We start from the raw sequence: 12,418 nt of genomic DNA on the forward strand, positions 1-12,418 counted from the left end.
ACAGATATATTTGCTGTGAGGGTAACCGAGTGGTGGTCAGAAAATCCAATCGGATAATTCTGCTGCTGAAGCGTTTGGATTATTAAATTCGGTCTAGCCGAGCTGCACTAACTATCGTCAGAGACTTTGACCCATGTGTACTGTCTGACTGTAGGATTCTTAATTCTTCACACGTCTAAAAGATTAAATTCCTTTAATAGTATTGAAGAGATAAGACGGAATGCATGTGTGGTACTTCAGTGGTGCAATCTACAGTAAAATCCACTGTGCAGTTCCAGTCTCCTCCAACAACACCACAACCATCATCTCCACACTGCCTTAAAGTCCTACTTAACTCACTGAAAAAAACAATACGCTCAGAGCCGCCATTAGCCTCTCCCTCCTCCTGTCTCCTATGCGGGCATGAGAGCCGCTTGTGACCGATATCTCCACATTGAAAACAGCACATATTACTCGTGCTCGCTTACACCATGTAAGTTCTCCTTTGATGCTTCTCAAGGAAGAAGATATCGAGCGTATTTTCAGGCGAGTCAAGGAACATAAACACTTGTCTCCTAAAAGACATGACATGCTTTAATTCCGGGTATTTGCAGCCCAGTGATAGTATTTTAAAAGAAATTGAAATGCATTCAGCAGAAAAGGTGGACAGTTTGAAATGATTACTCTTACGGAGGGGGCAAACAGTGGTGACACATTTACTAACATGTCATTTATTACAGTTCCACTCACTAAAAGCTGATAAACAAGGCTTTGGTTTTTCACAAACACCGTTACTGCTTTATTCATCTGGGATGCAGATGCAATTTGTTCAAATCCAACTTTTTCTCTGACTCCTCCGCCATTACACTCTCTTCTGGTACACACCTGAAGCCATGATGGAGAGATAAACCGACGCCATCCAACACCCCCCCCCCCCCCCCCCCCCCCCCCCAAACCTCACCACACTAACCCTCTAAGCAGTACAAACTCACCAATCACACAAGCCAAAGAAGAAAAGTGTGTACACACCTCTCACACCCCACACGCTACACACCAGTCTCACCCCACACACCAGTCTCACCCCACACACCTCTCACACTCCACACGCTACACACCAGTCTCACCCCACACACCAGCCTCACCCCCCAGCATGCAACAGAGAGAGAGACAGACAGAAAGTGATAGAGATAGAAAGACAGACAGAGAGAGAGTGAGAGATAGAAAAATGGAGAGAGAGAAAGACCTACAGAGAGATGATGAAAAACTTAGACAGAGAGAGGGAAAGACAGTGTGTAAGAGAGGGAGAGACATACAGATACAGACAAAAAGAGAGAGAGAGAGAGACAGACAGTCTTTCAGGGTGTTAGTCTTATTAAATGACTGTGTGTGTTTCTCTCTCACAAACACACACGCACTTCTACAGCTCAGAAAGGTGAGAGTTGAACACACCTGAAGTTTATTTCTCTCATTCTGTGTGTGTGTGTGTTTGTGTGTGTGTGTGTAGGCTCAGAGACTGTGTAAGAGATGTGGTCAGGCCTGGCGCGCTGCCACCTTGGAAGGTTGGAAACTTTATCACGACCCCAACTACAGTGAAGGTCAGAGTTTTCTCTCTCTCTCTCTCTCTCTCTCTCTCACTCACACACACACACACACACACACACACACACACACACGTGAAAATTCAATGTCTTGAACTCCATTATATCATAAACCAAGTTTCTTTTTACACAGTGGTGGTGTTCATCATGTGATTAGCTGTGTGTGTGTGTGTGTGTGTGTGTGTATGTGTGTGTGTGTGTGTGTGTGTGTGTGTGTGTGTAGGTGGGGCAGAGCTACAGCCGGTGGAAGGGAATCCTCATCGGTGTGTGTGGAAGGTGTGCTGTTGGAGGATGGCTGAGGAGGTGAGAATTTGACACTGATCTGTCTCACACTCTGTAATAACAACACCAACAAACTCATCAGTGTCTCTCTCTGTCTGTCCGTCTCTCTCTCTCTCTTTCTATCTCTCTGTCTCTTCCTCTTACATCTGTCTTGCTCTGTCTCTCTATCTGTCTCTTCGTCACTCTCCCTTTTTGTCTCTCTCTCTGTCTCTGTTTTTGTCTTCATCTGTCACATCTGTCTTGCTCTGTCTTTCTGTCTGTCTCTTTGTCGCTCTCACCCTTTCTATCTGTCTGCCTGACTATCTGTCTCTCTGTCTGTCTCTGTCTCTCAATTTCTAAGTCTCTTTCTGTGTCTTTCAACATCCCTCTCTGTCTCCCTCTTTCCCTGGATATGTCTCTCTCTCTCTCTCTCTCTCTCTCTCTCTCAGTAGTGTAACTGATGTCTCATGTTGCTCCCTTAAGCCTTGTTGTCCTTCTCTGTGTCTCTCTCAGAGAAATCAGTCTAATTTCACCCAATGTCTTTCTCTCTTGTGTTTTCTCTCTTTCTTTCTCTCTCTGTCTTTGTGTCTCTCTCTCTCTCTCTCTCTCTCTGTCTTTCTCCTTTTCTTTCCTTAATTGTAACAATGCTTTACTGGCACAAATGTTAGATTATATTATTGCCAAAGGAGATATCAGATGGAAAATGTAAGGTTAATAACAGGATAATATGTTAAGATTAATTATGGGTAAAGACTATGAAAAGATGTGTTTGTCATCATCAGAGGATAACACGCTCTGTCTCTCTCCCTGTATCGCTCTCTGTTTGTCTTTTTGTTAGTGTGCTTTTTTAGTACCTGACTTCTTGTACTATAGTGACTGAAGTGTATCATTTGAATGGTGTGTGTGTGTGTGTGTGTGTGTGTGTGTGTGTGTGTGCAGGAGCAGTTTAACAGGTATGAGAGAGCCATCTATGCTGTGCTGAGTGGAAACCTCCGACAGGTAATATCACATCTGAGTTTTGAGTTTTATTGTTTATAGTTTCTGTGTAATGTCATCATTCCTTCTTGTCCATTTCATCTTTAACATGCTGTCTCTCTCTCTCTCTCTCTCTCTCTCTCTCACTCAGTTTAATTTAATTCAGTAAGCTTTATTGATATGACCATATACATTTACAGTATTGCCAAAGCATCACAGGAAAAAAAAAAATGTCACAAATTAGCACAATGGGGTATAACATTAAGTGTCAATATAGAGAAATGGAGATTAGAGAACAGAAATTAACATTAATAACAATATTGTAAACTATATTTCATTTATCACTTAATTTCATTGATACACGCCGTTAGAAAGTGCAGCTCTGTCTCCGCAACGTTGTTGTTGCGCTGTTCCTGTCTCGATGTTCAGTGTTTGTGCGAAGTTCAGGTCTTCAAGCTGGAAATCTGGAAGCTGCCAATGTCAGAGTGTAGTTCAGAGGAAGATCTTCTCATCAGAATAATGGGAGTCACTGGGAGGGATATATACTGTACACAGAAGTAAATCATTTATAGCGTTTAAAATATCTCTTTTCATTTTAAGCCAAATGTGAGGTTGATTTAATTTTGTGGGACTATGAAATCGGAGAGTTCAGATCTGTACCAGATTATCGTTCTGCCGGAGTCTCTCCCTTTGGGGATGAGTGGGATGATTATTTCTTTATGGGACACTGAGGGATTGATCAACTGCAGGTTTCCTGACAGATTGTAATATCTGTGTTTTTTTTATGTTTCTGTTAAATTCCTGAGGCTCGCAGGGCTTTTGCTCTGGTGGCCCTCACTGGGGGCTTGGTGGCGCTGGCTCGGGGCTTGGTGGTCCTCCATGTGGGTTAGATGTCTCTGGCTCGGGGCTTGGTGGTCCTCCATGTGGGTTAGATGTCTCTGGCTCGGGGCTTGGTGGTCCTCCATGTGGGTTAGATGTCTCTGGCTCGGGGCTTGGTGGTCCTCCATGTGGGTTAGATGTCTCTGGCTCGGGGCTTGGTGGTCCTCCATGTGGGTTAGATGTCTCTGGCTCGGGACTTGGTGGTCCTCCATGTGGGTTAGATGTCTCTGGCTCGGGGCTTGGTGGTCCTCCATGTGGGTTAGATGTCTCTGGCTCGGGGCTTGGTGGTCCTCCATGTGGGTTAGATGTCTCTGGCTTGGGACTTGGTGGTCCTCCATGTGGGTTAGATGTCTCTGGCTTGGGACTTGGTGGTCCTCCATGTGGGTTAGATCTCTCTGGCTCGGGGCTTGGTGGTCCTCCATGTGGGTTAGATGTCTCTGGCTCGGGGCTTGGTGGCCCTCGCTGGGGGCTTGGTGGTCCTTGCTACATTTTTGGTGGCTCTGGTTGTGGGCTTTGTGGCTCTGGCTGGGGGTTTAGTGGTCCTCTATGTGGGCTTGGTGGTCCTCGATGTGGGCTTAGTGTCACTAGTTGGGCGTTTGGCCGTCATCGCTGCGAGCTTGGTGGCTCTGGCTGCGGCTTGGTGGATATAGCTGCAGGCTTGGTGGATATAGCTGCAGGCTTGGTGGATATAGCTGCAGGTTTTGGTGGTCCTGACTTGGGGCTTGGTGGCTGGGCAGGATGTCTTTTCTCTTCTTGGGGTGACTGCTGACTGGTTTGGAGGCTCTGTAGCTGCTTACTCAGGTTATCTATTGTCTGGTCTTGCTGAAGGTCTTGTACTTCTTCTCTCTGCCCCTCCTCCTCCCTGTGTGTCCCTGTCCTGCCCCTCTCACCCTCTTCCTCACTGTATTTCTCTCTCAGGACTTTTAAGGTATTAAAGTCATCTGGAACAGAACTGAGCCTGGCGGCGTTACCCTGGAACATGATTGTTCCTTTGTGGTAGATATTCACAGTCAGAGCATTGCTGTCCTTGCCATTTTCCTTTATTACTATCTGTCTGCCTTTCGATATGTTCCTTGTTGTACAGTGTTTGTGGTGGGAACGGATAACCTCGTGCCAAACATCAGTGTGTTGTGTGTAGAACAGGAGATCTGTGACTTCTGTTTGAGAAAAATCTGCTCTGAGAGTTTCTGGATGTTCTCTCAGGAACCTGTCTTTGAAAGCTTTCTTAGACTTATCACTTTGCAGTTCTTTTGGGTAGGGTATGGCAAGAGAAAGGAGTTTTCTCGCTGTTGCATCATCCATGGTTCACACTCAGTTTCAAGCTATATAAGCTGAGAAGCTAAACTTATTATATAAAATATTCTACAAGTATTATGTAGAGTTGGAGGTTCTTACCTCAGTATTTACCACACATGGCTTGTGTAAGAGTTATCCTTGAAGTCATCAATCATTTGTTGTTGTTGTTGGTTTTTTTTTAATCAGTATTGAATCTGTCCTTAGTTTAGCTGCTCCTGCTCCTCTTCTGTTAGACGTTGATAAGTCCAGAAAGACTTAGAAAGGTGATTGTTGTCTGAGTAAATAATCCATTGGTTTATCTTCTCTCTCCCCACCCTGTGTTGATGTAGTTGTTGCCAGTGTGTGAGTCGTGGGAGGATACGGTGTGGGCGTATTTCCGTGTGCTGGTAGACTCGTTGCTAGAGCAGGAGCTGCGTTCCTCAGGGCTGAGTCATGAGGAGCTGGAGGAGCTGCCCAGAGAATACCTGGAGGCCAGGTGAGCACTCACATACACCACTCACTCACTGTCAGAGCAATCACGTTCAAACTGGGGGAAATTATTTTACAAATCGGCATCATTCCCTGGCATGCACTGAATCTCTGTTTTTTAAAGATTCACTAGATGAATGAATCAGTATCAGTCACTAATATGCACTGAGTCGTTCATTATAAACGAGTCAGTAGATGAATGAATCAGTATCAGTCACTAATATGCACTGAATCGTTCATTTTAAACGAGTCACTAGATGAATGAATCATTATCAGTCACTAATATGCACTGAGTCGTTCATTATAAACGAGTCAGTAGATGAATGAATCAGTATCAGTCACTAATATGCACTGAATCGTTCATTTTAAACGAGTCACTAGATGAATGAATCAGTATCAGTCACTAATATGCACTGAGTCGTTCATTATAAACGAGTCAGTAGATGAATGAATCAGTATCAGTCACTAATATGCACTGAGTCGTTCATTATAAACGAGTCACTAGATGAATGAATCATTATCAGTCACTAATATGTACTGAGTCGTTCATTATAAACGAGTCACTAGATGAATGAATCAGTATCAGTCACTAATATGTACTGAGTCGTTCATTATAAACGAGTCACTAGATGAATGAATCAGTATCAGTCACTAATATGTACTGAGTCGTTCATTATAAACGAGTCACTAGATGAATGAATCAGTATCAGTCACTAATATGCCCTGAGTCGTTCATTATAAACGAGTCACTAGATGAATGAATCAGTATCATTCCCTGGCATGCGCTGAGTCGTTCGTTTTGAACAAATCTTTAGAGGAACGATTGTCCCATCCACCGACATACACTAGGGTCCTTTCTCTCTGCCTGCTAGGATTTTGTTGTTTGCACTGTTAGCATATCTGTACTATATCTACTATATTTAACCCAATCCTTTTTTTTTCTTTTAGTTGGACGATGGAAAAAGTATTTGAAGAGCTACAAGCAACCGAGTCAAAGGTCAGTCTCGCAGTCGATTTATTCTCAAGCTTTTTCGTGTGTGTGTGTGTGTGTGTGTGTGTGTGTGTGCGTGCGTGCGTGCGTAATCGCTAATATTTAATGTCTGTGTTATTGACAGAGAGTTCTGGAAGCAACCAAGGAGCACTATCACATTATTCAGAAGTTCGTCATCCTCGGAGACCTGGATGGTAATAATGCAAGATTGGTGCAGTGTGTGTGAACAGACTAGTGTTAAGGCACATTTTGAGTGTGTGTGTGTGTGTGTGTTGTAGGTCTTCTGGAAGAGTTTGGTGATTGGTTAGGAAGGACACCACCATTACCGGCTCATCTCCTGCGCTTCATGACTCACCTGGTGCTGTTCTATCGCAGTCTGGGCATGCAGCTGAAGGTATATATATACACACACACACACACACACACACACACACACACACAATCATCTGAATTGTGAAAGTTGTATTTGTAACTGCATATGTGCTGAATCTTCTTGAGTTCTGCTCTCCCTGAGTCAAGTGAATCAGTTCAGTCAAGAGCAAGATTTGATTCTCTTGGTGGGAAAAATGATTCTTTATCTAAACATGCAGTGATGCAGTTGTATTATAAAATAACATCCGATGTTAGCGGTATTACTCATGCTGTTTATTGTCTGCCATCAATGTAAACATCATCATACTACACAACTGGAAAAACTGAATCTTAATGAATCATTTCACTGAACTGACTCAAATGAGTCGTTCAAATGATTTAAAAAGATTCCTTTTGGCAAGTATTATCATAAATCATATTCCAGCCATTTCAGCCCTTTCCAGCTGTAACGGAAATCTCTGTGTGTGTGTGTGTGTGTGTGTGTAGGATGAGGTGTGTGTAGATGTGCTGAAAGCCTACATCTCTCTGCTGGTGAAGGAGAAGCAGGTGGAGCTCATAGCGTTCTACGTCAGTCACCTGCCGGCGGACATGGGCGTGACTCAGTACGCCCGCTTCCTGGAGGAAGTGACAGAGAACGAACAGCGCAGACGCTGCCTGGAGCTCGCAGGGCAAGCTGGTGAGGAGAGACACCACACCCATCCATCCATCCGTCCATCCATCCATCCATCCATCTGTCCATTCATCCATTTATTCAACCTTCTGCTCATCGATCTGTCTGACCTTCAGCTCATCCATCCATCCATCCATCCATCCATCCATCATTCCTTTCACTTGTCCATCCATCATTCGCTTTGCCCTTCCACTCGTCTGTCAGTCCATCCATCCATTCAACCTTCTGCTCATCCATCCATCCATTCAACCTTCTGCTCATCCATCCATCCATTCAACCTTCAGCTCATCCATCCATCCACCATTCCTTTCACTTGTCCGTCCATTCCTCGTCTGCCCATCCACTCATCCATCTATCTATCTATCCTTCCATCCTTTTTCTCATTCCTCCATCTGTCTTTCCATTGATCCACCCATCCATCCGTCTGTCCTTTCGTCTGTCTGTCTGTCCTTCCATCCATCCATCGTCCGTCTGTCCATCCATCCAGATCTCCTTTCACTCATTTCCACTTATCCACTGGTCTGTCCATCCTTTCATTCATCCGTCTGTTTCTTCTTTTGCTCATCTGTCCTTTCACTTATCCACTCTTTTGTTCCTTTCACTTGTCTATCAGTCCATCCTTTTACTAATCATTCGGCTTGTTCTTTTCTTCCTCCATCAGTCCGTCCTTTAACTCATCCATCCATCCTTTTGCTTTCTATCCCTCCTTTTACTCATCTGTTTGACTTGTTCTTGTCCTCCTCCGTCAGTCCAGTCTTTCACTCATCCATCTATCCATCCATCCATCGGTCCTTTGGCTCATCCACACATCCTTCTACTCGCCCTTCTGTTCATCCATTCTTCTGCTCACTCATCCATTCATTCTTAAATTATTCCGTTTATATCTTTTCCTTGCTCCATCTATAATCCATCTACCGTTCTCTTTATCCATTTTTATACACATACACTTACCTTCTGCTCTTTGATCAGTTCTTCTGTAAATCGTGTGTGTGTGTGTGTGTGTGTGTTTCAGGTCTGGACGTCGCGGCGGTCACTAAGACGGTGGTGGAGACGGTGCGAGAGAGAGACGGAGAGGAGTTCGCCCACCATGACCTCACTCCTGCGCTGGACACGGGCACTACAGCGGTACGACACGCGTCACGTCACGTCACGTCACAGATACTGTAGCTCATCTTCATCGCATCATAGGGAATCATAATTTACACGTGAAATTTCCTCATCATTTTCATTTGAGGATAGACAATGAGACATGATGTGATATGATTGGTTAGTATTATTTTGCCCCGCCCACATGTACATGATGACATCATAATTTTATAGACTTTCTAGAACGTTCCAGGAAAAAATAAGAACGTGTCATTTAGTTGATGCGACTCTGTCTCACTGCGCTGAACAGGAGGATCGTCAGAAGATCGACGTCATTGATTGGCTGGTGTTTGACCCCGCCCAGCGTGCGGAGGCCTTGAAGCAGAGCAACGCCATCATGAGGAAGTTCCTGGGTGCGTCAATCATTTTTCACTGCGAAACTGAAAACAAACCAGATGGCTAGCATTAGAGAGCTAATTTTATTTCTTTTTAGCGTGAATGACGTTTTAAATATAATTAAATATAAACTTTTTTAGAGAAAAAATAAATCCAAAATATCTTACTCTACATCCTGCCTTGTCCTCGTACTTCCTCTCTTCACCAGGTCACCTCTTTTTTTCTTCTTTTCTTTCCTTCCAGCCTCTAAGAAGCACGACGCTGCTAAGCTGGTCTTCGCCAAAGTTCCAGAAGATTCCATGCGGGAAATTTACCGGCAGTGGGAGGAGCAGGGAATGAACACGCCGCTGCCTGCCGAGGAAGAGAACGCCATCCGAGAACACCTCTGTATCCGAGCCTACCTGGTGAGAAAGCACTGACACTGGAGACTCCTTCCAAAAACGTTAAATAAACGTCTTCACCATATCAGCGATTGCACGCGTTTCTTAATCCGTTTGTAAAAGTCCCTCTGCATCAGCTGTTACTATAGCAACCATAACGCATTAATATAAAGCTGCACTACTGTCAGAGCAGCTGTTGAGAAAATAAATCAACGCCTCCTGACCAATCAGAAGCCAGAATTCAACAGCGCCGTGGTATCAGATGGAGATAGCAAAACAGCTGCGCTCAGAGTGCATTATGGGTAATACCCTGCCGAGAATGCTCAAAAATAAAATCACTGTGAAGCCATCCTGACTTTTTAGAATGGAGTTGATGCTGTAGTGTTTGAGATGTTTCTTAAAATGGCTGCTGTTCCCTTGCATTTTATACAAGTCATATGAAGTGTGTGTGTGTGTGTGTGTGTGTGTGTGTGTGTGTGTGTGTGTGTGTGCGCGTGTGAACAGGAAGCTCATGAAGCCTTTAATGAGTGGTTCAGACACATGAACTCGCCCCCCGTGAAGCCCACCCCACCCACCCAGGCCAAGTTCACAGAGACCGTCGCCTACGAGATGAAGGAGAAAGAGTACAAGGTGCTGACCTAGAGTATACACACACACACACACACACACACACACACACACACGCACACGCACACGCTCACACAAACACAAACACAAGTAGAAATGACATGTAGGTTTAAGACACATACTGTCTATAGTTTGAATCTGCTTTGTAGATATTGAGGTTGTATTCAAAAGGAAAGAAAACCTCTGTATTCAAAATTCTCACTCTGTGTGTGTTTGTGTTTATGGGTATGTGTGTATATAATGTGTGTGTGTGTGTGTGTGTGTGTAATGTATTGGTGTGTGTGTATGGGTTTTTGTGTGTATATAACGTGTGCATGTGTGTGTGTGATTGTATGTATGGTTATGTGAGTGTATATAATTGTGTGTGTGTGTGTGTAACGTATTGGGGTGTGTATGGTTTGTGTGTGTATGTAACGTGTGTGCGTGTGCGTGTGTGTGTGTGTGTGTGTAAAACGTATTGGTGTGTGTATGTAACGTCTGTGTATGTAACGTGTGTGTGTAATGTTTGTATGTATGGGTATGTGAGTGTATATAATTGTGTGTGTGTGTGTGTGTGTGTGTGTAACGTATTGGGGTGTGTATGGTTTGTGTGTGTATGTAACGTGTGTGCGTGTGCGTGTGTGTGTGTAAAACGTATTGGTGTGTGTATGTAACGTCTGTGTATGTAACGTCTGTGTATGTAACGTGTGTGTGTAATGTTTGTATGTATGGGTATGTGAGTGTATATAACGTGTGTGTAATGTATTGGTGTGTGTATGTGTTTTTTTTTCTGTATTTACATTTGTTTGTGCACGTTTTTTGTTTTTGTGGGTGTATCTGTCTATCTCTCTGTCTCTCTTTGTGTGTGTGTGTGTGTGTGTGTGTGTGTGTGTGTGTGTGTATGTATGTATATTATATTATATTATATAAAATGTGTGTGTGTGTAGATAGAGTATGAGAACTGGCAGGGGCGGCTGGACGCTCTGACTGAGGAGGTGAAGGAGAGGATCTACAACGTGCTGCTGTTTGTGGACGGAGGCTGGATGGTGGATGTCAGAGAGGTAACACGCACACGCACACACACACACACAGTAAAAAGGGTGTGGCCTGTGTACCAGTCAGTCTCGGTGACATCTCTGCTGATTAGGGCTGCTGACCTGAACTAATCCAAACAACATTCGCTCTATTTCTGACTTTGCCAGATTTAGTTTGAGATTTTTTGTCAAAGATAAACTTTAAAAAAGCTTTTGCTACAATTTAACCCATGAAACTAGCCATGGTAGCTGCCATGGCATTAAATTATAAACAAACATAAATATTTCTGACTTGGCAGCGCCGGTTAGATTTACTTTTCCTCTTTCCTCTCTCTTTCATGCCGTCATTATAACGTGATACAGTGAACACTGACGGTGTAGAAGATTTTATGGAAATTCATGAATTCACATGAATATCTTTCTAAGAAAGAAGAGCGATTAGGGGATTAAATGTTTTTCTTTCTCTCTGTGTTTTATTTCCGCTGTATTCGGTTCAGGATGCGGAGGTGGACTCGGAGCGCTCCATTCAGATGGCTCTGCTCCGGCGCTTGTGTTTGCCCATGATGACGTTCCTGCTGCTGACGGTGCTGCAGAGAACCGAGCGACACCAGGAGAGCCTTCGCCTCGCTGACGTCATCGCCTCCGACCAGCACCGGCTGTACGAGGTCAGACTCCTCCACTGTTATTCACACACACACACACACACACACACACACACACACACACACTCACACCTTTCTCTGTGTGAGGAAATGTTCCATGTCTGACCGTGTGTGTGTGTGTGTGTGTGTGTGTGTGTGTGTGTGTGTGTGTGTAGGTGTTCTCTAAAGACGAGCTGCAGAAGTTTCTTCAGAAGATGAGGGAGTCGTCTCTGCTGTTATTGGACAAAGGGCTCGATCCTCTCGGCTATGAGCTCCAGTCCTAGATAAAATAATCTGATGTTTGTTTGTTTGTTTTCTATTTTGTACCTGAATAAAAGTGTGTGAGCTTCGTGAGATCTATGAAACTGTGTGTGTTTGTATTTCTCCTGAAACCCTAACTGCAACTCAAAAATTGCTATATTTTGTATGTATTTTATTATTATACAGTAGCTGCTATAACGTAAGTGAGAACAGGAACTTAGTTATATTTGAGAAATGCTGCTGTAGGCATTAATTAACTCCATATCGTTGCTATAATTCAAAGTCCTGTGGAGTTTTAAACCACAGTGCTGTTGAATTCTGGATTCTGATTGGTCAGAAGGCGTTGATGAATCTTCTCTAAAGTAGCGCAGCTGCAAATCACAGGTTAATATTAATGCGCTCGTTCTACTCCATTACGGTTTCTATAGTAACAGCTCATTGTCTAGCGGATGTTCCACATAAACGGATTTTAAAAAATGTGTAATTGTTTGATGTAACATTTAAGGCAGGAGTCTCCAGTGTCAG

General features: G+C 43.8%; 1 protein-coding gene across 1 annotated transcript in view; it reads left to right on the forward strand.

Moving 5' to 3' along the window:
- Nucleotides 1-11,997, forward strand: part of nup107 (nucleoporin 107) — a 19,038-nt gene extending 7,041 nt beyond the window's left edge. Inside the window, exons 12-26 of the mRNA XM_034313370.2 lie at nt 1,484-1,574; nt 1,801-1,880; nt 2,778-2,837; nt 5,318-5,463; nt 6,405-6,453; nt 6,572-6,641; nt 6,726-6,841; nt 7,306-7,495; nt 8,502-8,614; nt 8,886-8,988; nt 9,215-9,375; nt 9,856-9,981; nt 10,905-11,018; nt 11,489-11,656; nt 11,809-11,997. Of these exons, the coding sequence (XP_034169261.1) occupies nt 1,484-1,574; nt 1,801-1,880; nt 2,778-2,837; nt 5,318-5,463; nt 6,405-6,453; nt 6,572-6,641; nt 6,726-6,841; nt 7,306-7,495; nt 8,502-8,614; nt 8,886-8,988; nt 9,215-9,375; nt 9,856-9,981; nt 10,905-11,018; nt 11,489-11,656; nt 11,809-11,916 (1,695 nt within the window). The 3' untranslated portion in view covers nt 11,917-11,997. The remainder of the gene's footprint in view (nt 1-1,483; nt 1,575-1,800; nt 1,881-2,777; nt 2,838-5,317; nt 5,464-6,404; nt 6,454-6,571; nt 6,642-6,725; nt 6,842-7,305; nt 7,496-8,501; nt 8,615-8,885; nt 8,989-9,214; nt 9,376-9,855; nt 9,982-10,904; nt 11,019-11,488; nt 11,657-11,808) is intronic.
- The last annotated feature ends 421 nt before the right edge of the window (nt 11,998-12,418 follow it).

This window comes from Pangasianodon hypophthalmus, chromosome 18 (assembly GCF_027358585.1).
Source record: "Pangasianodon hypophthalmus isolate fPanHyp1 chromosome 18, fPanHyp1.pri, whole genome shotgun sequence".
NCBI lineage: Eukaryota > Metazoa > Chordata > Actinopteri > Siluriformes > Pangasiidae > Pangasianodon > Pangasianodon hypophthalmus.